This window comes from Giraffa tippelskirchi, chromosome 10, assembly GCF_054371585.1.
Source record: "Giraffa tippelskirchi isolate mGirTip1 chromosome 10, T2T-mGirTip1v1.2.pri, whole genome shotgun sequence".
Taxonomy (NCBI): domain Eukaryota; kingdom Metazoa; phylum Chordata; class Mammalia; order Artiodactyla; family Giraffidae; genus Giraffa; species Giraffa tippelskirchi.
The window spans coordinates 145,071,034-145,096,669 of NC_137284.1; the positions used below are offsets into that span (position 1 = coordinate 145,071,034).

General features: G+C 43.5%; 1 protein-coding gene across 7 annotated transcripts in view; it reads right to left on the minus strand.

Annotated features, from left to right (window-relative positions):
* Nucleotides 1–25,636, minus strand: part of CREB3L2 (cAMP responsive element binding protein 3 like 2) — a 254,622-nt gene that overhangs the window by 21,891 nt on the left and 207,095 nt on the right. For all 7 annotated transcript variants that reach the window (XR_014066426.1, XR_014066425.1, XM_081533105.1 and 4 more), the window contains 5 exons: nt 11,208–11,383; nt 9,595–9,682; nt 4,797–4,981; nt 2,001–2,147; nt 812–870 (listed from right to left, as the gene is read on the minus strand). Coding sequence is in view for 5 of the 7 variants with exons in the window: in XM_081533105.1 (XP_081389231.1) it covers nt 812–870; nt 2,001–2,147; nt 4,797–4,981; nt 9,595–9,682; nt 11,208–11,383 (655 nt within the window). In the remaining 2 variants the exon portion in view is untranslated. The remainder of the gene's footprint in view (nt 1–811; nt 871–2,000; nt 2,148–4,796; nt 4,982–9,594; nt 9,683–11,207; nt 11,384–25,636) is intronic.

Here is a 25,636-nt window from a genome sequence, read left to right on the forward strand (position 1 = left end):
GAAAATAAAGAACGCCAACTTGTCTTATATCCCCTGCTGCTTTCTCTAGGGTGCAAGGGAGTGTGGCCAAGGGTAATTGATTAATTAGCCCTGGGCTCTTTTCTGCCAAAACAGGACCTCTCCTCTGAGGAATCCAGGAATGTGCATGAAGGTTTGTATTTGTGCTTATTTGAAAGGGAAGCCTTCAAGGTCTTATAGACCTTTGGTTGGAAACAGTGCTGTACAAACGCCTACTAAGATCGAAAGCGGAAATGTGTTAGTCACTCAGTCAAGTCCAGCTCTTTGTGACTGCGTGGACTACAGCCCGTCAGGCTTCTCTGTCCATGAGATTCTCTAGGCAAGAATACTGGAATGAGTAGCCTTTCCCTTCTCCAGGGGATCTTCCTGACCAAGGGATCGAACCCAGGTCTCCTGCCCTGCAGGCAGATTCTTTACCACCTGAGCCACCAAGGAAGTTGTACTTTTTATTTCTTGCTAGATATATAAGCTTCTCCTCTAAAAACCTGGAGAAGGTAATGGCATCCCACTCCAGTACTCTTGCCTGGAGAATCCCAGGGATGGTGGAGCCTGATGGGCTGCTGGACCCCCGTCTATGGGGTCGCACAGAGTTGGACATGACTGCAGTGACTTAGCAGCAGCAGCCTCTAAAACCCACTAGGTGGCAGGCAAAACACAGCTGATAAACCAAGGGCCTTTGCTGGGAGCCAGGTGAGAAACTGAACCCCCTTGTCATGGAAATCAGGGGCCCCTGCACTCACATTTCTCTATGTGAATTGCTCAATACACACAACCAGTTTCACAGGAGGCTTACTTTTTCTCCAAGCTGTCCATGTATTCTTTCTTCTTCCTCCTGCTTTCCTGGGCTGAAATCTGCAATGGAAGGGGAGAAGAGAGGATTACGCTATAGCTGTATCAGTAAGGGACAACAGAGGATGAGATGGTGGGATGGCATCACCGACTCAATAGACATGAGTTTGAGCAAACTCCAGAGACAGTGAAAGACAGGGAAGCCTGGCATGCTGTAGTCCGTGGGGTTGCAAAAAGTTGGACACGACTCAGCGACTGAACAGCAACATAGCAGTAAACCCATATGACAGGAGGCCATGAGCATGGAAATCACAGAAGCCCTGCTCACTTCTGTGGCCACTTCCCATTTCTTTAACCTGCTGGTTCATCTACTAATCACCTCTTCTGTCCCCCTGGTTTCAATCGGTCTATGTTCTCATCTACTTTCCAACAAACTAGGCCCCCAGTGAGGACAGTAGTCCAGGAATCAGACCGAACATGGACATCACGAACCATCTCTATGGTCTCAGAAAAATGATTTCAATTCTGTGGACCTAGCTGGGTCACTGTAATACATAATATAAGCCAGTTGGGGTTAGTTACACAAAAATTCCCTGGTGGTTCTGCACATGGGTGAAGAATTATGACTCTAAGCCCTTTCCTTCTTCCTCTCTTAGTCTCCTCCCTCCTGCTCTATCCACACCCTAGCCATGCCCCAGGGCCTCTGTATCCCTTATTCCCACTATAGGGGCCCAGGACTAGGAAACTGCTAGACCCAGGCATAGAAGAGCCTGCAGAATTTCTTAACAAAAACATCTATCAGGAAAAAAAATTAAGCAAGCACTCATAATATATTGATATTTATGTATTTATAATATTATAATTTATAAATATTTATAAATTGCATAGATGCCTACTGGGGGGAATATTGTATATATCATAAAATGGACATTTTAAAGGCTGAGATGTTTTTAAATGTAAATGGGAGTTCTAATATTTTCCTCCGATGCCTGAATAGGTCATCTTGAGCATCATGGAGTGTGTACACCTGATTTGGGGCCCACTGATCACAAGATGGGTGGCATGGCTGGAGGAAGACAGGGCCAAGCCTTGGTCCCGACACCAAGGGCCAGGCCAGCGTTGGCCACCGGGCAGGGAGGACAGGCACATGGCTCGGTTCTGCTCACAGAAGTGCCTGCATCTGACGGACTCACCTTATTCTTGATTTTCCTCCGGATTTTCTTCAGGGCCTTCTCCTCTGATTTCGTCAGGGGCAACTTGGTGGGGATGGGATAGCCCTCGGCGATCAGGGTCCTCTTCTCCTCCTCCGTCAGGACCAGGGGGCCTGATCCCTGCAGCTTCTGTGCAGACCAAGGAGCAGAAAAGGGTCAAAGAGGAGCAGCCGGGCCCACCAGAGGGAAGCCTCCTGAGGGGCAAGGAGGGTCTGTTATGATGTCTTGCAAACAACTAAGGAAAAAGGATGCCCATCTGTTTGGGTGAGAAATGGGCACTCTGAAGTGGAAGCAAAAAAATGGAGAAGATGCCCGTGTGAGTGTTACAACCCAAGGATTATAATTTAAGGGAACAGGTAAAGAAACCTCCACCCATTATCTCCCACAAAGTATCCCACTGGCTAAAACATGGAAATTAAAGGATAGAATTAATTTCCAACATCCCTGGAGGTTTCCTGTCCTCGGAGTGATGAGGAATTCACTTGGAGCTCTGTGGAAAGTTTTGTTGTTCTCCTGAAAAGGCCATTTTGCAAGATGCTCTCTATACACTAGGAGCCGCTTCTCAACCTCCACTTCCAGCTAAAGGGCTAGGACTCCCAGGGACACACCGGCAGGCTTGCTCCACGACAGTCTCTAGTCAGCACTGTCCTAGACTGTCCATCGTCAGTGGAGATGACAACCATAGCTCATCCCATGTCATCCACACTAGGACAATGTGTTTATAATTAGTCAATAAACGGAGTACCTATGGCATATTAGCTCTGTGTTAAATGCATGGAGGAATCAAAACGAACTCTGTCTCTTAAGTAGCTAATGAGATCAAGACTGAATTGAAACACGTGACAGAACAAGACCAATTAAATGCTAGACTGTGATAGTCACTCCAGGTGCATTAATAATATGAAGAAAGGGAACACTTGTGAGAGTCTATGCAATACGGGAAGGCTTAGGGTAGTAGATAAGACTTGAACTGGGCCTCCTGATAGAAAGAAGGTGATTTACACAGGGAAGGACTTTCCAATGAAAGGCAGCCTTGTAAAGAGTAACAGAAGAAGCCGCTCTGCCTGGAGGGGTTGAGTTCTTAAAGCTGCTGCAGGCTAGACACATACAGAGGGTGTCAGTACCCAGCAGAGGTATGAGGACTTGATGCCAACAGATAGTAGGGAAACACAGCACAGATGCTGAGCCAAGGTCTGACATGGGGAGGATTTCATCCATGGCCACATGGAACGAACTGATTGTGGCAGGACCCACAGACCCATAGGATGAACACTATTTCAGTAATCAAAAGAGTGAAGGGTTAATGGTGAGGAGGTAAAGATGGAGTGCAAAGAGTTAACCCACTGGCCCTCAGTAATAGTGATAAATAAGAACACGGCCACAGATCTAAGAACTTGCTGAGCTTCTGAGACAGACTGCATTCAACTTTTCAAAATTATGTTAATTGATAGACGGCTCTTCTAGAATTTTTAAATATTTCACTTCATTCAAGTTTGTTCCATGTGATATTATAAATTCAGTAAGGTTGACTATGATATTTAAATCCTCAGAAAAATCAATTGACTATTCAGAAAAATACAAAATTAATTATCTATCACTATTTTTTATTTGGAGAAATTATACATGTGAGGGATGAATAATGACTCGTGAGTTCCATCCTGAGTCACTGGGTTAAGAGCTGAACCACATATGATAATATACATGTTTCAATGCTATTCTCCCAGAACGTCCTACCCTCACCTTCTCCCTCAGGGTCCATAAGACTGTTCTATGCATCTGTGTCTCTTATTCTGTCTCACATATAGGGTTTTCGTTACCGTTTTTCAAATTCCATATATATGCATTAGTATACTGTATTGGTGTTTTTCTTTCTGGCTTACTTAGCATGGGACAAATGCTCAGGGCTGGGGCAATGGTATGACCCAGAGGGATGGGGTGGGAAGGGAGGTGGGAGGGGGGTCCAGGAAGGGGAACACATGTAAACCCATGGCTGATTCATGTCAACGTATGGCAAAAACTACTACAATATTGTAAAGTAATTAGCCCCCAACTAAAATAGATAAATTTATTTAAAAAAAAAAAAAAAGCAGGTCTTCCATGATTGGCTGCAAAAAGTAAAGCACTAAAATTGCTAAGTAATACTATAGATTTCAAAATTTATATGTATCTTTAGAGCTAGTCTCATAAAAGGAATGATTATTTAACAGTCTAAATTCCTGAAAATGATTTTCATAGTGGGAAAAAAATGTAACACATACTGCTATACTTCATCTATGAACATTAAAATGTAAATTTCAAAAAAAAAAAAGAGCTGAACCACAGACAAAAAGGGTTAAATTATATGCTTGTGCTTTAGACATCAAAACGTTTAATCTCAGAGAAATTTTTCAGTTCATCGAAGATTGTTTATTTAAAAAATAAGTTATTTCCTATCCTAGGTCACAAAGACCGCGTAAGTTGATGATAAATATTTGTGATATAATTTTGAGAAGAATGACAACATTTTTATTCCTTGTGGTTGTAGCTATGTAAAAAAAAAAAGGACATGAGTAAAAACCAGAAGCGTGCACAGAAAAGAAAGAGAATGTGTTAGCACGATGAGATCACAGGCAGTTTTTAGAAAATGTTCTCTAAGTCTGTCATCCCCCAGCTTTAGCAATCAGACTGAAAACTTCCCACAGGAAGAAAAGCCAAGTGGCTCGGAATGGCACCCGTGCTGGGTGAAGCTCCAAATGACAGGATGGGGGGATCGAGTTGCAGGGATTCGGGGACACTCACATGCGGAGCAGTGAGGAGCGGGGAGCTGGCCAGCGCCGAGGGGGCCCGCGCCGGGGCCCTGGCGGGGCTGTGGGTCTGCGGGAGGCCAAAGGGGTGCAGGCGCGGGCTGGGGCTCAGGCTGCCCTCGGAGTCGCTGCTGTGGCTGCTGGGAGGAGTGGGCGGTAAGTGCAGGTGGTCCACGGAGGCTGAGGGGAAAAGAACGGATTGCATCCATCAGGGAGCAAGGAAGCAGGAAGTGGGGCACTTAAACATCCAACATCCAACCCAGGACAGTCGAACAAATGGATGAGGAATCTCTCCGAGTGGACATGGAACGGCCTCCAAGATGTACTGTGAAGGCGAAATTTAAGAGTGTTTCTTTTGAAAAACAGTAGGTTGAATGTTCCAACTCTGCAGTTCTTGATACAGCCTCAGGCAGGCGCTTTCTTGGCTTGATTTTCTGGTTTATTGTGGATAATGGGCTTCTCTGGTGGCTCAGCTGGTAAAGAATCCACCTGCAATGCGGAAGACCTGGGTTTGATCCCTGGGTTGGGAAGATCCCCTGGAGGAGGACCTGGCAACCCACTCCAGTGTTCTGGCCTGGAGAAATTCCATGGACAGAGGAGCCTGGCGGGCTACAGTCCATGGGTTCGCAAAGAGTCAGATGTGACTGAGCAACTTAGCACAGCACATTGTAGATAAATTTTTGGACTGGATTTTTGAGTTTTACTTTGGTCAGTAGGGGTTTCAGTAGATGTGACATAACTGTGTGCTGGTCTCAAACTATAGACGAGAAAATAAATCAGGGTGCAAGACAGTGTATAAAATAGCCTTCCTTTTGTATGAAAAAGGAGAGAAAGAGAATACAGACCCTATTTGCTTGTAACTACATAAAGAAACTTGGGAAAATATGTAAGAAAGTAATAAAATTATGACAAAACGGGGACATGGGAAATTACAGTAGGCAGGGATGGTGCTGGCATAATGTTCCTTCTCTTCATTTCATATAGTTTCCACAGTTTGATTGTAAATCACCACATTAACGTATCAGGATCTTAAAAAAAAAAAAAACAAAATAGCAGAGGCAGGGAGCTCATGAGGGTTTGAGAAAAGCTCATTTGTTTCTGTAAGTATGTGCATGGCAGGGCCCACAGGCCAGATGCCAGGCATTCTTGATTCAGATAACACCCAATCCATCTGTGGACAGAAAAGTAGACACTGGAAGATAAATGAGGGGAGGGAGGTGTCCCTCGCAACGCTCCCCAGCATCAAGCATCCTTCCCCTCTACCCAGGGAAACACCCATACTCTGCCAGGCCTTAGAGCCTTGGTCAGTTCTGCTCACGCACCTTCAGGGCAGCGGAGATGGGTTCCAAAGGAAGAATCCTCTCTGAGTTCAACCTGACAAATGAGCTTTGGGGGGTCTCACTCTTTTTCTGACCTGTGAATCTTCACATTGTGCTGGAATACCTTGATTGCCATTACTGAGCCAAGGGACGTGACCTTGGGTAAGCCTTTCACTCCACAACAGAGCCCTGAGTGCAGCGGCTCTGAACTGGGCGAGGAGCCCAGCAGTCACATACACACCTGGACTTGCTTGACCAGAGAACAGCCCGGGGCCATGGAAAGGCCTCCTGCCTGAGATACTGTAGATGGAACGAGCCTTTCTGAGACACAGCTACTCACCTCAGAAAAAGCACCTCCAGAGCTGCCTTTGGAGGTGAGAAGCTGGAAGCATGGGGCTCTTCTGCTCACTGAAATACCGACTGTCCCAGGGAACCACAGGTGATGCACCCCTCTCAGCCACCTCCCCCCCTTGCCCCACTCCCACTCACAGCACATACTTTTTCCTCTTTCTTTCTTATGCTAACCTCTCTCTTTTCTCTTTCTAACCTACCCTGCCATAGAGCTCCCTGGTTTTTTAGAGTCCAGGGCACTCCTAAAGCTAAAGACTATTCTAAAACAATCCCATACATCTCTATTGTCAACTCTTTGGCCACTGCTTCCAGGCAGCTAAGGAGGGTAGGTAGGTGTCTTAAATAAGTGTTCACCTAGAAAGGAGTCCTAAGAGTGTTAAGTAAGGTTTTCCCAACACCATGATGACCTACGGGACTCTGTAGTGTTAGGTCAATTAATAAGCAAGGAAGCTGTTACCCTGGGGTGTCTCCAGTGCTCTGGCCACTTACACAGGCAAACCAAAATCCAAACCTGTAAATGCTTCAAGGGTACCAGGCTGGAATCTAAGGACAACCAGTCACAAACAGCCAACTAAGTTTTAAGTTATAGCCAATCAATAATCTCCTTACTTTGCTTCCACCTTCTCTTTATAAAAGTCTCCCCCCGGCTCTTGTCAGTGGAAACTTCTAGCCAGTTTGGTGCTGCAGAGTCTAATTAATTTTTGCTCAAATAAGCGCTTGAAATTTTTAATTTTTTAGAGTGTATCTTTTAACAATGTTTCCCTTGGACTTCAAGGAGATCAAACCAGTCAATCCTAAAGGAATTCAGTCCGAATATTCATTGGAAAGACTGATGCTGAAGCTGAAGCTCCAATACTTTGGCCACCTGATTCGAAGAACTGACTCATTGGAAAAGACCCTGAGGCTGGGAAAAGATTGAAGGCAGGAGGAGAAGGGGACAACAGAGGATAAGATGGTTGGATGGAATCAGCGACTCAATGGGCATGAGTTTGAGCAAGCTCCGGGAGTTGGTGATAAACAGGGAAGCCTGGCATGCTGCAGTCCACAGGGTCGCAAAGAGTCAGACATGACTGAGTAAGTGAACTGAATTTTAACAATGTTTATCTTTTAGCCATGGTAAACAAACAAGCAAATAAAAACAAAAGCAAAACAAAACCCAGGAGCAGACAAACCTCACAGGGGCTCCTGGTGTCTGCCATGAAGAGCTATTAGTCTGGAGAATTCGTCAACAGTACTAGAGCTTACTTTTCCCTTTGGCTGGGCACAGTCCAAATTATTCTAATACTTTTCTCCTTTACAAGAAGAAGGTGCTCCACCAAAAAAAACATGGAAATGGCACGGCAGGAAAAGTGAAGCAAACTCGAATCTCCTCTTACCCACTTATTGAGAGCTACTGCCCTGGTCACAAGTGCTTCAGTATCAGATTTCTAAATTCACTTGAAATGTGGCTCTTGGGTTACTTCCTGACAGGGCTGGGGACAACAAGCCACTCTGCCTAGAAGCCCCGATGCATTCAAGGGTATTGAATTTCCTCTGCCTGTTTATCTAGGATAATGAGGAAGGATGACCATTTCAAGGAAGGACCCTGAAACTTTCTCCTCTAGAGATCCCAGATTCTGAAGCCACTACAGGGTTCACTAGTACAGTGATGACATTTTCAGAAGCATATGGCAACACAGATTGAAAGAGCAAAATGTATTTGACAGTTGTAACCAGTGTCACAAAAATGAAAGGAATTACTTTCTTTAAAGCTGAAAGGCACTAAAATGTGTATCACTCAGTTAAAATAAATATTGTCTCAATATGGATTTTAGTCAGTATTACTAATTATAAAAACTGAATCCTGGGACTTCCCTGGCAGTCCAGTGGTTAAGGCTCCATACTTCCAAAGGGACGTGGATTCAAAAGGAACTAAGATCCCATATGCTGTGTTGTGTGGCCAGAAAAGTATAAAAAGTAATTGAATCCTTTCTTTACTGATGACAAAGGTAAATGTCAACCTTGATTAAAGTGTCATGGACAGATCTTGAGTATGTATCTGGTGGGATGAAGCAGACTTTGTTTCTGGGTGCACTGCTCCTACGTATGGTAACATCTGCACATTATGTCCACGCCACAGCATGGATACCTTTCCCTCTTATTTGTTGACCACATCGATAAGCTGTCCTTCTAACTTTGTGCTGAAAGTGTAAATAAAAAGAGAGAAGAGGGTGTGTTTAAAGGCACTGAATTAAGGAGCTGGGCAAAGTATCTTCATTAAAAAGGCTGAGAGAGCTTCCTAGACTCTATGAGACCAAGGGGTCTGCATTCAGAATTCCTAACCATGGGCTTTACAAGGGACAAGGGAAAAACTGACCCAGGGAAAGAAAAAAGTGAGATTGTGACCATTTCAAGTATTGACACCACTTATTTCTAAATAGACGCAAGATGCCTGAAGGGACGCAGGAACAGAGGAGTGGTGGTGGTTGGTGGTGGTTTAGTCACTAAGTCATGTCCAACTCTCGCAACTCCATGGACTGTAGCCCACCAGGCTCCCCTGTTCATGGGATTTCCCAGGCAAGAATACTGGAGTGGGCTGTCATTCCCTTTTCCAGAGGATCTTCCTGACTCAGAGATTGAACCTCCATCCCCTATATTGCAGGCAGATTCTCCGCCAGCTGAGCCACCTGAAAATCAACATTTAAAAATACTGAATTGCTAGATAGATAAACTGTGAATCCACTTGCCAAAGGGTTTAAAATTACACTTTGTTTTAAGCCGGCAAGGTGGCTTTGTAAATGCCCATTAAGTCTGTACTGATCATCACACCAGGGCAGGGAGCTGGCTTTTATTCATAGGATGGCTTGAGGGCAGGGGTTCCCGTGTTCCCTTGTCAGCACCCAAGTCACAAGGGTCTATAAACATGTTGAAAAGTCACCCTGGCTTGGAGTAAAAGTTGAAGATTTACTTGAAAATTAAACATACACATATATGGGAATATACAATTTAGCTTTCAAAGTTTGCATTTAGAGTCAAGAACAGCTATTTCATAAAACAAGCTCTGCCTTCAGTACAATCAACAGTCCCCACCTTCCCTGGGTGGCTCACCCACACCTGTTAACCCAAAGGGGAGAAGAGACAGACCTTCCTTGGGAGAGAAGTTTAGGAACTGATCCACTTCATGAGGCTCCAGCTTAATCTTAGGAATAATGGTCTGGCATGAGGAATCAACCTAAAGAAAGAAATTCAAACACAGCTTTTAAAAGCCAATAACAAACCCGAAGCAACACCCAGGGGAGCTATTTGTCATCCTGTCTCCCTCCCAGGGCTATGCTAGGGCTGGTGAGGCCCAGCTGAGCACAGGCTGCTTCTTGGACCAGGAGGTATTTTAGTCCTTAACCCTTTCCCATTGTCAGACCTGGCAGTACAGGTGATGGAGCCCTCAGAATTCTCAAATGAAGAACCCAGGGCTCACTTGTCAGCGCTTCATTCTATTGCGTCCATGGTACTGTAAAGGGCTCACTTGTCAGTGCTACATTCTATTGTGTTTATGGTACTGTAAAGGCACTTTACCACGAAACTAGTCTGGCACATTCCTAAAGGGTCATGGGCCTCCAGCAGGAGGAACTGCGTGAACCCAGCTGCATGCATTCTCTCCAGGTTCCTGACAACCGACAACACGTAACCATGAAACACTGGGTACGGAAAGGAGGAAAGGTATCTGGCCCACGCATGGGAGCCAGGCCACGACTCTGACCTTTCTTAGTGACTTGCATAAAATCCGAACTAAAATCTCATAGAGCAAGGAGACGAATACAGACTCCAGAAGCCTCATCCTATAAACAGACGCAGGTAGCTATTGAGAAAGGAATTATAGAGGGCAGCATAGAGGTGCTCTGTCCACCTCACCTTCATCCGCCCTCATCTTCCCCCTGGATGGAAGGCAAACAGCGCAAGGAGTGAGGATGCAGCCAAGCCTTGGTGACGCCACCACTGCTGGGTTACATTTTCCTGGACTCTTCTACCTCGCTCAGAGGAGAAATGACTTAGAGAATGTCAGTGGAGTCATTGTAATATAACCTGTGGCTTTGAGCATAAGGAAAGTTAGGACTGGATTCCAAATATCCAGAAGAAGACGTACAAGTATCACCCTGGTCTATCACCAGACACTGAAATACCTAAAGAGAAGGTGGAGTAAAACTAAATCCTACTTGCTATAGGCATGGAACTGAGCAACTCTCAATTTCTTACAGTTTCCACGGGTGATACAATAAGAACTGGTATCTGGGAAACCCCTGAATTAAGTCAGGGCAACTCACACAGCACTAGGAAAACAAAGCATGACACAGGAACAAGCATTCCTTGTTGCCACAGCCCAGAAAGCTATGAATAGCACCATCGCTGTAACCACTCCCTTTCCACTGGCTTAAAAATCAATTCCAGGGAGAATTTTTTTCCAACATGGATATCCCTGAACTTTTTCAATTTTGTAACAGCATTCACAGAAAAACCGAAATGAGACTTGCTACCAGTTTTTTCGGACAATGCCTTTAAAGGAAGTGATATAACCAATGTTGACACCAAATCAACATGCTCTCTCTCTCTCTCTCTCTCTCTCTCTCTCTCTCTCTCTCTCTAGTTACATATCCTTAAACATATACAACCACTGACTCAAAAAAGATTAAATGTCTTTTTGGAGAATGAGGATCTGTTATCTCTCGATCCGACCTGTTTTTATGGAAGAAAAGTGACTTTACCCCAGCATTCATTTCCAGAGGGGTTTCCTCCTTTTCAAATGGGGTGGAGATGGCGGTGATGGTCAGTGTGACAGAGGGGACGAGTCCTGAGGGTGGCTCGTCCGTGATGGGCTCTGTCTTGATGGTTGTTGGTGGGAAGTCTGGAGACAGGTACCATTTCTCACTCTCCACTTCATCTATGGGAAAAAGACAAGCGTACTGTGTGAGATCTACTCAGGGCATCAGGTAGAAGTAAAACAAATGACCACTGACCTTTCTCCTCAAAAAAACCTCCAACAAAGAATTATTGAGGGACTTCTCTGGTGCTACAGTGGATAAGAATCCACCTGCCGATGCAGGGGACATGGGTTTGATCCCTGGTCTGGGAAGATCCCACGTGCCTTGGGGCATCTAGGCCCCTGAGCCACAACTACTGAGCCTGTGCTCTAGAGCCCGAGAAAACCTCTACTGCTGAGCCCGCGTGCTGTAACCACTGAAGCCTGTGTGCCTAGAGCCTGTGCTCCACAAGAGAAGACCCCACAATGAGAAGCCCTCACACCGCAACTAGAGGATAGCCTCTGTGCGCCCCAACTAGAGAAAGCCCACGTGCAGCGGCAAAGACCCAGCACAAGCAAAACTACGATAAATTAATAATTAATAAAAAATAATTACTGAGAGTAGGATTAAAAGAAATAAAATGAGAACCTGAGAGAGGAGATCAATGGATGAACAAACGAATGGCAGAGTAAGAATCCATGCTTCCATTCACTTGAGTGTAAGGATGCCTAAGGCAGCTCTGGAAGCATGCATATGAAAGAAAGAAACCAAGCTCCCTGGGCACAGCGGGAAGGGGACTGGGTGGGTGGGGAATAGGGTAAGACGGACAGTTTCAGTGTGTAGTGTTTTATAGTTTTTGGTTTTCAAACCAAATGGAGGTATTATCTATTCATAAATAAATAAATACATCTAAAAATAAGAAGGAAGAGGGGGGATGGATCAGCAGATTGAGATTGGCATGTATACACTACTATGTATAAAACAGATAACTAATGAGAATCTACTGTGTAGTGCAGGGAACTCTACTCAATGCTCTGTGCTGACCTAAATGGAAAGGAAATCCGAGGAAGAGGAGGTACACGTATACATGTGACTGATTCACTTTGCTGTACAGCAGACACTAACACAACATTGTAAAGCAACTATACTCTCCCCCCCCAAAAAAAAAAAAATATATATATATATATAGGGTTGGCCAAAATGTTTGTTTGGGATTTTCCATGACACCTCGCAGAAAAGCCCCAACAAACTTTTTGGCCAATTCCACAGTTAAAAAATAAAAATAAGAAGGAAAGAGCGAATGACTGCAACCAGGGTCTCAGGAGACAGGGCCAGAGACAACGGTTACAAGGTCTCGGCCCTTCTCCCCAGGGGATGCTTATGTTTCTTTTTTTCTTCTCACTCCCCATTGCTGGTCCCAGTCTGCTTCCCTACAACCACACTTAAGCCTTACACCTGACCTAGACTTCCAGAATTTTACTTAACCCTCTCAGAAACTTCAGAGTTTGTAAAACATGTTGCTGAAGTGCATAAAATCCAGAGGGAAGGGTGGCCTCTTGCCGAGTCTGGTCTCGGCCTCTGGCTTTTGTGATGATCACAGGCCTGGGGATTGCAACAAAGCAACAGCAATGATCGGACAGAAGCACCTCCATCACTCAGCAACACTCTCCCAGGAGCCACACGGTACCCTGCACTTCTCACCAAGTTACTTGAGAGCAGGTACCTCAGTGCAGCCCTGGAAAAGAACAGGGAAGGGCAGGGCAGGGGATAGCAAGGAGGCTGCAAGCAGGTGCAGAACAAGAGAAAACAAGTCAGAGATTCCTAGAGTCAGCATTCCTCACCCGATGCCAGTTTTACTAAATGTATGCATGCGTGCTAAGTCGCTTCAGTCGTGTCCGACTCTGTGTGACCTCATGGACAGCAGCCCACCAGGCTCCTCCGTCCAAGGGAATCTCCAGGCAAGAATACTGGAGTGGGCTGCCATTTACTAAAACGAGACTGAAATAAAGCAAAGATATGCTCCCTTGCTTTATTAAAATATACAAACATACACATTCACACCTTCGTAAACTGTTACTGTAGAGGGCAGCAGCAAAGTCATTCACATGATGAATTATTTCACACTCAAGAATCGGGTTCAGATGTTCTTATGAAAAGGTACACGAGCATCACATCACTCAACCATCAAGGGGCAGTGGAAGAGTGGGCACGGAAGCCAAAAGCTACAGCTTGCAGCGATTAAGGTTGTATTTCATAAGCAACTTCCTTCAGGGGAAGGTTAGATTCACCTGCATCGAGGAAAATGATTTTTCCCCAAATCCAATTTTTAACTGACTCAATTAATTATTCCAGCCTCAACGTATTAATATTTCCTGGGGTAAAATAAAGACGGGCAAGATTTCAGTCGGTTGAAGATGTTTTGCTTTTACAGCTGGTTCTCCGGAGCTGCTGAGCGCTCTAGGGTGATGGAAGAGTCCCATCATTCCCAGGGGACTGGGGACCACATCCTGGCCAAGCGGGAGGGGCAGGAAACAAAAGGCCTCTTGAAGGCGGTCAGAGGATGGAGACCACACTGTACTGCATGCAGAGTCCTGCTGGCCAGATGGGCGCCCCAGCTCAGCTTGGGGGCAGCAGGGGCAACTGGATGAGAAGCCAAACCAAGTATCTTTTTTTAAAATTTATTTTTATTTTTGGCCGCACTGGGTCTTCATCGCTGCGTGTGGGCTTTCTCAAGTTTCAGTGTGCAGGAGCTATGCTCTAGTCACGGTGCAAAGGCTTCTCATTGCGGTGGCTTCTCTTGTTGAGGAGCACGGGCTCTAGGGCTCGCAGGCTCAGTAGCTGTGGCACGTGGGCTTAGTTGCTCCACAGCGTACAGAATCTTCCCAGGCCAGGGATTGAACCTGTGTCCCCTGCATTGGCAGGCTGATTCCTATCCACTCTACCACCAAGGAAGTCCCAAATAAAGTGTCTAACACCGCTCCCAGGAGGAGTTTAGGAATGGGGAGTCTCCGTCAGCTGCAAGGAGGACACGCTCAGGACCGATGTGGGGAGCGGCTAGAGAGACAGGGAGAGCGTAGATCACACTTTCTCCACTCAGCAGTAATGTGTTCATACTTCCATCTGTCAGCACTTACAGCCTGTCCACATTGAGCAATATTTATCCCCAGCAGAGGCTGGAAGAGAGACAGCAAGATGAAATACAGTCTCAGTACATATGAAAATGAACAGTAAAGAGGCATCACTGAGAAAAAGGTCACATGCAATTACCAGGAAATGGTGAGATAAGGCCAGACCCCATGGTTGTGCAGTTATGATCACTGTGATGACAGGTAAGTCACAAGGCACAAAAGAAAAGGCAAACATAAATACAAAAAGCAAATACAAAATTACAAGCGCACCTTCCCTGGTAGCTCAGTGGTAAAGGATCGGTCTGCCAGTGCAGCAAACATGGGTTCGATCCCTGATCAGTGACGATCGCACATGCCGCAGAGCAACTAAGCCCGTGTGCCACAACCATTGAGCCTGTGTTCCAGAGCCGGGGAGCCACAATTACCAAGCCCACATGCCACAACTACTTAAGCCCATGTGCCACAGAGCTCATGCTCCACAACAAGAGAAGCCCGCACACCTCAACTAGAGCTGGAGTTACCCCAGCTAGTTACCCGGAACTAGAGAAAAGCCTGTGTAGAAATGAAGACCCAGTACAGCCAAATATAAATAAATAAATAAAATTATTTTAAAATAAACAAAACTACAAGCAAAATGAAGGCAGGAAATGCAATCAGTTCTTCCAGTAAGCTAAGCCATTCTCAAAGCACACATCCATTAAGTAGGTCAAGATAGTTTATATTCTCAATGCTCAGTGCTCTACACTCCTATTTAAAAAAAAAAATTTATGGAAATATAATCTTTGTTGTATCAGAGATGGAGACTGAAGGACAAACGATGATATGTGAACTATGAAACAAAACTTCCCTTGAACTCTTCCAAGAGAGAAGCCCAAAGAAGCTTCCATTCCTCTCCTGAGCTTTTGGTGACAAACAACTGGAGTTACCTGCCTGCTTCCAGTTCAAACCAGCAATTTATTACTCTCCCTTGAAAGATATTTTCTTAATTAGAAAGAAGTTTAAGCCCATCAAGCTCAATATGTGATCTTATGATGAGGAAACTAACATGCAGGTCTAGACCACACAGCAAATGAGTGGCAAAACTCAGGTCTCTCGATTCATGAAAGAAACAAGTCAACACATAGATAACATTTTTGCACAACTATGCTCATTGCAGCATTATTTATAATCACAAGACACTGAAAGTAACCAAAACAGTAAAAAGGAAGGGCAAGGTTAATGAATTAGGGTGTAGTCATACAATGGAAACATTATACAGCCAGTGTTGTTACATGTTAAAGCCTTTTTAATAACAAGGCAAAGATTTATGATAGAGTATTAAGAAAAAAGATGTAAATTTGTGCACTATTAATGAGGAAAGTGATAGAATGATCTCTGGAGAATAACTCAGAACATGAGTAATTTTTTCCCCCAATTTCATACTATTTCTAAATTTCCTATACAGGCAATATTATCATCCCTGGATGACCGCAAATGGACATGGCCTGCTTCTGCCTGCTCTACTTTATACCTCAAAACACTAATTCCTGGAAGCCTTAGTGGGTCAAGGGGCCCATTCAGAGTTCCTCGACTTAGAGTCAATGAGCACCTTAACATATGTTATAAATCACATAATTGGCTCCACAGTTCTTCATTTGTCCCTTTATCCATGTCCTCTGCCATGTAATCTGGTAGGGCCCTCCCACTGGGGACTAATTCCCATCCTGGGATTGACCACCTGACTTGCTCTGGCTAAAAGGATATGAGCTTCCTAATGCAAGTAGAGTCTTGAAATGCACAACTGAACCCACATACTTGTGCCTTTGCCATCACAGTGAGAAGGATGTGTGAGGACAATCTACCGATCCCAGGAGGACAGACACATAAAACAAATTGTCCCCAGATAAGCCTGGCCAAGATCAGCAAACTTTCAGCCTTAGACATGTGAGTGAATCTAGCTGAAACCAGTAAAACCAGTCACTGCCCCTAACCCCACCTAAATGAGCCAACTTCCAGTCAAGGCACAGATGCGTGAACTATAATAATAAATGACTGTTGTCAAAGCTAATGATTTAGATAGAGATATAGATGGAGAGAACAAACGTGTGGATACCAAGGGGAAAGAGGAGTGCCATGAGTTAGGAGATTGACATACATACACTATTGATGTGTGTGCTGTGTACTTGGTCACTCAGTCCTGTCCGACCCTTTGTGACCCCATGGACTGCAGCCCGCCAGTCTCCTCTGTCCATGGGAATTCTCCAAGCAAGAATACTGGAGGGGGTTGCCATGCCCTCCTCCAGGGACTCTTCCCGACCCAGGGATCAAACCCAGGTCTCCTGCATTGCAGGTGGATTCTTTACCATCTGAGTCACCAATATATAAAATAAATCACTAATGAGAACCAACTGTATAGCACAGGGGGTTGCATAGAGTGCTCTGTGGTGACCTAAATGGGAAGGAAATCCAAAACAAGAGGAGATATATGTATACCTATAGCTGATTCACTTGTTGTACAGTAGAAACTAACATAACATTGTAAAACAACCATACCCCAATAAAGTTTTTTTTTTTAAAAAAGCTAATGAGTTCAGGAGTGATTTGTTTTTCAGGAATATAGCTGGCTGATATAACACAACTGAAAGTATCAATATATACAAGAAATTAAATCCATCACATCAGTGCCTATGGCAACACAATAGCTGAACCACATTCCCATAATAATTCCTCTAAACCACCAACTGTAAATTATATCAATAAATATTTGTAGATTGATTCAATCTACCAGTTAAATCATAAAATAAATGACTTCAGGTGAAGAAGGTCAGCCAGTAAGAAGTTTGCTGAGAACAACATTCCAGCAGCAGTTGAAATTAGAAAAAGGAGCTTTCATTCTGAACTACTAAGTGTTAGCTTGTACTCTGTCAATGGAAATAAATATCAAATCTGAGAAAACAAAATGACAAATATAACCTCTGAGGTATGACAGAAGATAAACTGAAAGGGAATCAGTAGAATATGTATTACACTTTTTCCATATGACCTTACTTTCAGTCTTATTTCACTGGCGAAAGATCAGCAGAGCACCATAGCTTAGAACTTAGATGACTGAGCTATTGATAGAACTTAGATGGCTGAGTTATTGATAAAACTACAAAAATAAGAGTCAGTACACACTCTATACACGCTCCAATTTGTCAAACTTCTGAAGCTCAGATATTGATTAAAAGTTTTTTTTCCTAAACGATATCTATATGCCTTTCAAGTTTCATTTCAGGAGGAAAACATCGCCCGGGTCTTTCATGGCCATCCAATGGCTAAGACCCTGAGCTTCCACTGCAGGGGGCGTTGGTTCGATCCCTGGTTAGGGAACTAAGATCCCACATGCCATGTAGCACAGCCAGAAAAAAAAGAAAAAAGAAGGAGAACATGACCCAATAAGGCCAGTAGTGCACTGCGGAAAGTAAGAAGCACAACCAACATATTTTCTGATTTTATTTAAACAGCTTGCTACCAAAGGTCAAACTCGACTGGCAGATTTCCTGGGCATCACCACTTAGCTGTCAGCAAGAAAACAAAAACAAGCTGCTCTCTTGTGATGACCAGTCCTTCACATCCAAGGACAAAATGGAGCAGCTGTGAGCATGGGGGAATAGATGCTGAGATTACCAAGACAGCAGCTAAAAAGCCCACAAACTAAAGCTAACGTTAAGAGGCAACACCAAAATGCAGGTCCTCAATCATTTCCAGAAATAATTGCACTGAATAGAAACTGATTCCTGGGAGGGGGAAAGAAGAGATTAAACTCTAAATTGGGAGTAGAAAGTATCTTTATGTGTTATATATATGAGTTATATATATGTGTGTCATTTTATATATATATAAAAATAATACATATATATCTGTATACACACATACACGATATACATTTATCTATATGGTATGTCAGTGTACTCTTAAAAAGAGAAATTACATAGGGCAAATACCACTTATATGATATACACACATATGCACCCATTAGCTATTTATGTGTCTAAAGTAAAAAGGAAATTTTTGTGAATTAAATAAGTATGCCTCGTCTAAATCCTTCAGTATTTCACACTTCACCATTTGTCCTGTGAATTTTTTCAACAGAATTGGCAAACCTTGACCGATTTTTGGCGTAAACATCTCTTAAAGGAAAACGCCAAGGCTGGGTTCTGGAGGCCAGGAGAGGAGAGGAAAGCAGGTGAACGTATCCGAGTCATACTAAGCTGTAGTGCACGGTTCAGACAGAAGGTAGGCGCCTGCCTGCCCAAAGTCCCTCCCTGAGTGCCTGGACAATGAAATCACCTCCAGTGTGAGTTGTATGGGGAAGTGTTGAAAACAGTGAAAACAGCGAACACTTAACTATGAGTGTTTACTACGTGCTAAACATTGTTCTAAGTGCTTTAGATATATAATAATTAATTTAACCCTGAGAGTGACCCTGGAAGGCAAGCACTATGATCATTCTCATTTTATACACAAGGACACTAAGAGATTAAACCCCTCAACCTAGGTTACCCAGCTGATATACAGCCCCCAGCTGGTATATGGCCAACCAGGGTGGCACACCCAGGCCACCCAGTCCCACAGCCCGTGCTCTGTGCCCCTCTAGCATACTGCTTTGCAGAGATCAATGATGGAACATCTCTGCCAAAAGTGAGTATTCTTCAATTAACGTTATTTTGAGCCCGTAATTAGCCACTAAAAAAAGTGCAATACTGGTTCTTCCCATACTTCTCACCTTCATTTATATGGACTCTTAATCCACTGTTGCTAAGGTGAAGTATTCTACTTTAAGACCAGCCAGTAATAGCTCAAATGTTTTGAGAGATGTGTGCCAGGCCCCGTTCTTCATGTTTACCTTCCTGATTTCGTGTTCTTTCTGTGCCTGTGTTTACAACCTCTTCCACTTATTCTGGTTGTTAATATTGTGGTCAGTTGGTAAACTATGTACTGAATTATGTGGCAATTTGCATAAAGTAATAATAACAAGTGCAAAGCAATAATGACAGAGCTAATATTTATTTAGTGCTTACTAACTTCCAGGCACTGTTATAAATGTATAATATATATTAACTTAATCCCTATAACAATAGCACAAGGTTGAGTATTATGAATATTATTTCCATTTTAAAGATCACGAAAGAAACACAAGAGTTGAGCCACTTGCTCAAAATCACACCATTAGTAAGTGGCAGAACCCAGATTCCAATTCAAGCAAATGGATCCCAGAGATGAACTGCTAAGTGCTATCTGTGGTCTGCATTTGGTATCTCAGGTCCTCCCATAGGAATCTGTGTTTAGAGTATGCATTAAACAAATATCTGTGGAGCAAACGACTGATTTCAAAAGATTTACTTAGTGTACACACGCAAAAAAAACCCTCCTGTGTACACTTTTCTTCACCAAAATTATGACTCTCACTTGTGAACAGAGTAAGTTTAATGCTTTGTTGTTGTTGTTCAGTTGCTCAGTCACGTCCGACTCTTTGCGACCCCATGGACTACAGCACACCAGCCTTTCCTATCCTTCACCACCTCCTGGATTTTGCTCAAACTCATGTCCATTGAGTCAGTGATGCCATCCAACCATCTCATGGTTTGTCTATCCCTTCTCCTCTTGCCCTCAATTTTTCGCAGCATCAGAGTCTTTCCCAAGTTTAATGTTAGATAGCAAAGTAAGGCCAAAGAATGTTCAAACTACCACATAATTGCACTCATTTCACACACTAGCAAAGTAATGCTCAAAATTCTCCAAGCGAGGCTTCAATAGTATGTGAACCGAGAACTTCCAGATGTTCAAGCTGGATTTAGAAAAGGCAGAGGACCCAGAGATCAAATTGCCAACATCCGCTGGACCATAGAAAAAGCAAGAGTTCCAGAAAAACATCTATTTCTGCTTTATTGACTACGCCAAAGCCTTTGACTGTGTGGATCACAATAAACTAGAAAATTCTTAAAGAGATAGAAATAGCAGACCACCTTACCTGTCTCCTGAGAAATCTGTATGCAGGTCAAGAAGCAACAGTTAGAACTGGACATGGAACAATGACTGGTTCCAAACTGGGAAAGGAGTATGTCCAGGCTATATATTGTCACCTTGCTTATTTAACTTATATGCAGAGTACATTGTGAGAAATGCCAGGTCAGATGAAGCACAAGCTGGAATCAAGATTGTTGGGAGAAGAATCAATAACCTCAGATATGCAGATGACACCACCCTAATGGCAGAAAGCAAAGAGGAACTAAAGAAACTCTTAATAAAGTGAAAGAGGAGAGTGAAAACGCTGGCTTAAAGCTCAACATTCAAAAAACTAAGGTCATGGCATCTGGTCCCATCACTTCATGGCAAAAAGATGGGGAAACAGTGGAAACAGTGACAGATTTTATCTTCTTGGGCTCCAAAATCACTGCAGATGGTGACTCCGGCCATGAAATTAAGACGCTTGGTGCTTGGGAAAAAAGCTATGACCAACCTAGACAGCATATTAAAAAGCAGAGACATTACTTTGCTGACAAAGGTCTGTCTAGTCAAGGCTATTGTTTTTCCAGTAGTCATGCATGGATGTGAAAGTTGGACCATAAAGAAGGCTGGGTGCTGAAGAACGGATACTTTTGAATTGTGGTGTTAGAGAAGACTCTTGAGAGTCCCTTGGACTACAAGGAGATCCAACCAGTCCATCTTAAAGGAAATCAGTCCTGAATATTCATTGGAAGGACTGATGCTGAAGCTGAAGCTCCAATACTTTGGCCACTTGATGGGAAGAACTGACTCATTGGAAAAGACCCTGATGCTGGTAAAAACTGAGGGCAGGAGCAGAAGGGGATGACAGAGGATGAGGTGGTTGGATGGCATTGCCAACTCAATGGACATGAGTCTAAACAAGCTCCTGGAGTTAGTGATAGACAGGGAAGCCTGGCATGCTGCCATCCATGAGGTTGCAAAGAGTCGGACACAACTGACTTATTGAACTGAGCTATAAATATTGCTTTCTTATACTATTCTAACATTTTGACCAAGCAAACAAAGAAGTCATTATTTCACTTTTAGAAAATTGAGGAGGTATTTTCCACACTAGTTAGAAAAAGAAAATAAAAGGTAATCTCAAATGGATGATGAACAGCAAAAGAACGTACACCACTAGTCCAGGTTTCAGACTCTGAAAAGAAGACTGTTCCTCTACTTGTCCACCCTAAACGCATCAGGTTCTTTCTGTAGCTCATTCTTGCCAGGGGACCCAGATACTTCCTGTAGGTAAATGACAGATAAGTCTGCATTTTTTTAACCCTAGAATCTACGCCCTCTAAGATGGCTTAGATCCATGCTCTTGTCAGCAGCTCTAATCAAATGTGATGAAGATACAGCTCTTTGTCATCTCTCTGGGACTTTCTTTCCCAGGTCCCACGGCCTTGGAACATTTCAACATCAAGATATCTTCACCACTGCAAACAGAAAACTTAAGTCACCCATGACTCACCTCTACCCTTCACTCAGCACACCCGATGTTGTGCTAGTCCTGCTCTGGGTTTTATTGAATCCTTTCAAAATCCTTTTTTTCTTTGCCACGCATGGCATACACCTTTCCATTTCTCCCCAGACTGCTGTGTCAAGCATACCTTCCCTGCTCTGGGATCATCAGCCTTCATTTTTCTTCTTCAAGTCTCTGAAAAAACACCACTCCACTTTACTAAGGCCCTGCTTCTCATCAACTGCTGAGTCTCCGCCTTCCATCAGGCATCTGTTCATCTTTAGCTCACAGACTATTGTTCTCATAGACACCTGTGAAACAACACCATAAATTTAGGATATCCATACTAAGCTGGTGCACCTGGTCACTCCTTGCCCTGCTGACTCGAGAAGCCTAACCTGGCCAGCCAGAAGGAAAATGATTATTTCTCATGTTCTGGTCCCACTGTCTGTAGAACTGGAAGATTCACAGTTACAGTTCTTTATTCCAACCAAAATAAAGTTACTTCGACTTGTGCATGGTGCCAATAGATCACTTCTGAATTAGTATATTCTACTGAGTCTGTTGACATTTTGTATATTTTCTAATTTGCTTCTTATACCATCTTGGAAGACAGGGGCCATATCTAGTTCTCTCTGAACAGCCTTCATCCAGCACTAGAAGAGTGAAGACTGAAATTAATGAACAAAAGTAAATAAATACCTAGCACCCCAATTACAAAGGAATGTGAACAAAATAGAGTAGCTCATGAAGATACCCTCCAGCTGGTAAGGAGCAAGACTTGGTCATTTAAATATAAGCTTTTCATTCCTCAATCTACTTGGGTACTTCTGCTTATCTCTTTATAAAGTCTTCACTTTTTAAAAGAAAACCCTGCTTAGCAGCCTTAATCATGGGCAGAAATGAACAAGCTGAAAGCAGGATGTCTCTCTGGAGGTTTAAAAGGCCAAGCCCACATTCCTAGGACTGGCTCCTGTGGTTGCCGAACCATGTGAAGTTCTTTAGTTCAAGGGTTTCAGAAAAGTCTACAGTCAAATTCAGCCCCGAAGACAGATGACTCCTATGTAATCTTAGACTAGTGTTTCTCAACCTTTTTTTGGTCACAGGCTCTGTTGAGGATCTAAAAAAAAAAAGTTATAAATGTCCCCAGTAGAAAAACTGACAAATATTGTCAGCCCCAAATTTTGCATACAATTTTAGGGGTGGGTCTCAAACTGCCCATCTGAAGAACGTGATAGACAAACAGGATAAGAGCACCTACATTTGCCCAATATAGTTGCTCAGGGTTCAAGGAGGGAGGAAGAGGGAAAAGAAAGAGTTAGTAGGGAGAAAAGAAAGAAGGGAGAAAGAAAGAAGGATGATGGTAGGAGAGAGAAAGAGAGATGGGAAAAGGGAGGAAGAAGGAGAAAGAAAGAAAAATCCTAATAAACTGAGAGTCTCATTTGAACTGTTTAGCTTATCACTTTGTTTCAGGCTCAGAAGCAATTACAGAAGAATTCCCTTTAATCTTTAAAACTGGACAAGAAGATTGGAATCATTGACTTTGCAAGGTACAATGAAATACTAACCATCACTAGAAACAAGGATTCCTAGTTCTGGGCTTTAGGTTGTTTAGACAGTGCAAACAATGAAGAATATTAAATTTAACGCAAACAGTAATGTTTAAATCGCTGCCTATTTATGCATCTCCTAAAGAAATATCATCCTCCTGGATCAGGAAAGCAATCTGCTTAACAGAACACAGACTCCAGAGGGATCTTTGTGAATTAATCCTCCCTAAGGCAGATGCCAACTGGGATTCAAATGAATCAAATCATTCTGTTCCCAAACATTTGCCTATCCATACAAAACTCAGAAAAACAATTGAAGCCAAGACCTGCACAATGCTTTCCTCAGCAAGTTCCCCAGCTCCTTCATGCACACTGCCTACCTCCGATTTCACATACTCCAAACGGTTACTATTCATGCTCATTATTCCCTGAATACAAAAGGGGTTTTGCTAGCATAGGAAGCCTTTACTCAGAGAAAAACTGATACTTAAGATGAACTATGGATCAGAAACGCTTTGCAAAATATATCTGACCCACTGTACCTATTCTCAGCAAATTACCAGCACAGCCTATTGCAGTGTGGTCCAAAAGAAAAAGCACAGCCTAAAAGTTGAGAAATCTGTTTTATTCGGCAGATTTCTGAGGACTTAGGTCCAGAAGAGAGCCTCTCAGACAGCTCTGAGGGACTGCTCCAAAGAGGTGAGGGATGAATCAGGATGTACAGGAATTTTTGCAACAAAAACCATAGTCTGAACATCAAAAGATTACTGTGAATTAAAGAAACCCAGACACCTGAAGTAAATAAATTCAACACTTTTCTTTATAGGGGAAGATGCAAGAGTTTGTGGAGAAGGCATTGGCAACCCACTCCAGTACTCTTGCCTGGAAAATCCCATGGAGAGAGGAGCCTGGTAGGCTGCAGTCCATGGGGTCGCTAGGAACTGGACACGACTGAGCAACTTCACTTTCACTTTTCACTTTCATGCACTGGAGAAGGAAATGGCAACCCACTCCAGTGTTCTTGCCTGGAGAATCCCAGGGATGGGGGAGCCTGGTGGGCTGCCGTCTATGGGGTCGCACAGAGTCAGACACGACTGAAGCGACTTAGCAGCAGCAGCAGCAAGAGTTTGGGCTCATTGAAATCATTCCTCTGATATGCACCTTAACTATCTACAGCCAGTATCCTACTTTTTTCCATCCTGAACCTCCTTAGGGGGCATAGTCTGGCTGACAACCACAACACCTTTTGTTGACTGATATGGCAGGGAACATTCCTTGTGTATGGCACTATAGCACCTCTAAATAGGAGGGGCCAGATGGGGGACTGAATGTTGTGTGCTTTGGTCTAATAAGAAAGCTTCCTGGAAAAGATTGATCATCTCTCCCCACACTAAACTATAAGTATAGGTGGTTCCTTTATGCTACATATATACTGATTAGCGTTAAAAAGCAAAAAAAAAAAAAAAAGTGTTATCAGGAAGAGGAAAGGATCCTGAACTTTTGGAAACCTGCTTATTTGCAATCATTTCACTTGGGGTCTTGTTTTAGAAGAATCAGTGTCCTAGTCCTGTGTCCACTAATTGCTTCCCTCCAACCATCACCACCATTTCAACCCTACTCAACACTTAAGGGCTCAAATGAAATTCTGCCTCATTCCTGCAACTTTTGCTGCGATCATCACTGGGCATGCTCTCTCTCCTCTGAGCTACTATAGTTTCCTCTCAGGACACTGCTCATATTCAGTCTGATCAAGTATTGGGGTACATGGTATCTTCCCTAGACTCTGAGCTACTTTGATGTAAGAATCTAAGTTTTACTGGGCTTCCCAGGTGGTGCTAGTGGTAAAGAATTCACCTGCCAATGCAGGAGAAATAAAGAGATGTGAGTTCGATCCATGGGTTGGGACGATCCCCTGGAGTAGGAAATGGCAACCCACTACAGTATTCTTGACTGCAGAATCCCAGGGACAGAGGAGCCTGGCGGGCTCCATAGGGTTGCAAAGAGATGGACATGACTGAAGTGACTTAGTACACACAAAGTTTTACTATCATTGTCTCACAAGTATCTAGAACACATGGTAAGTGCTCAGCAAACATGGATTTGAAGGGGAAAGTTGCCCAGATTGTTTGGGCCAGCTCTAATCTGCATATTCTAGAACCAAGGCTGCTGCATGGCTGACTAGCTCCACAGATGATAACTGAATACAACAGAGATATTGCTATGTTGTTATCACACCCCTGA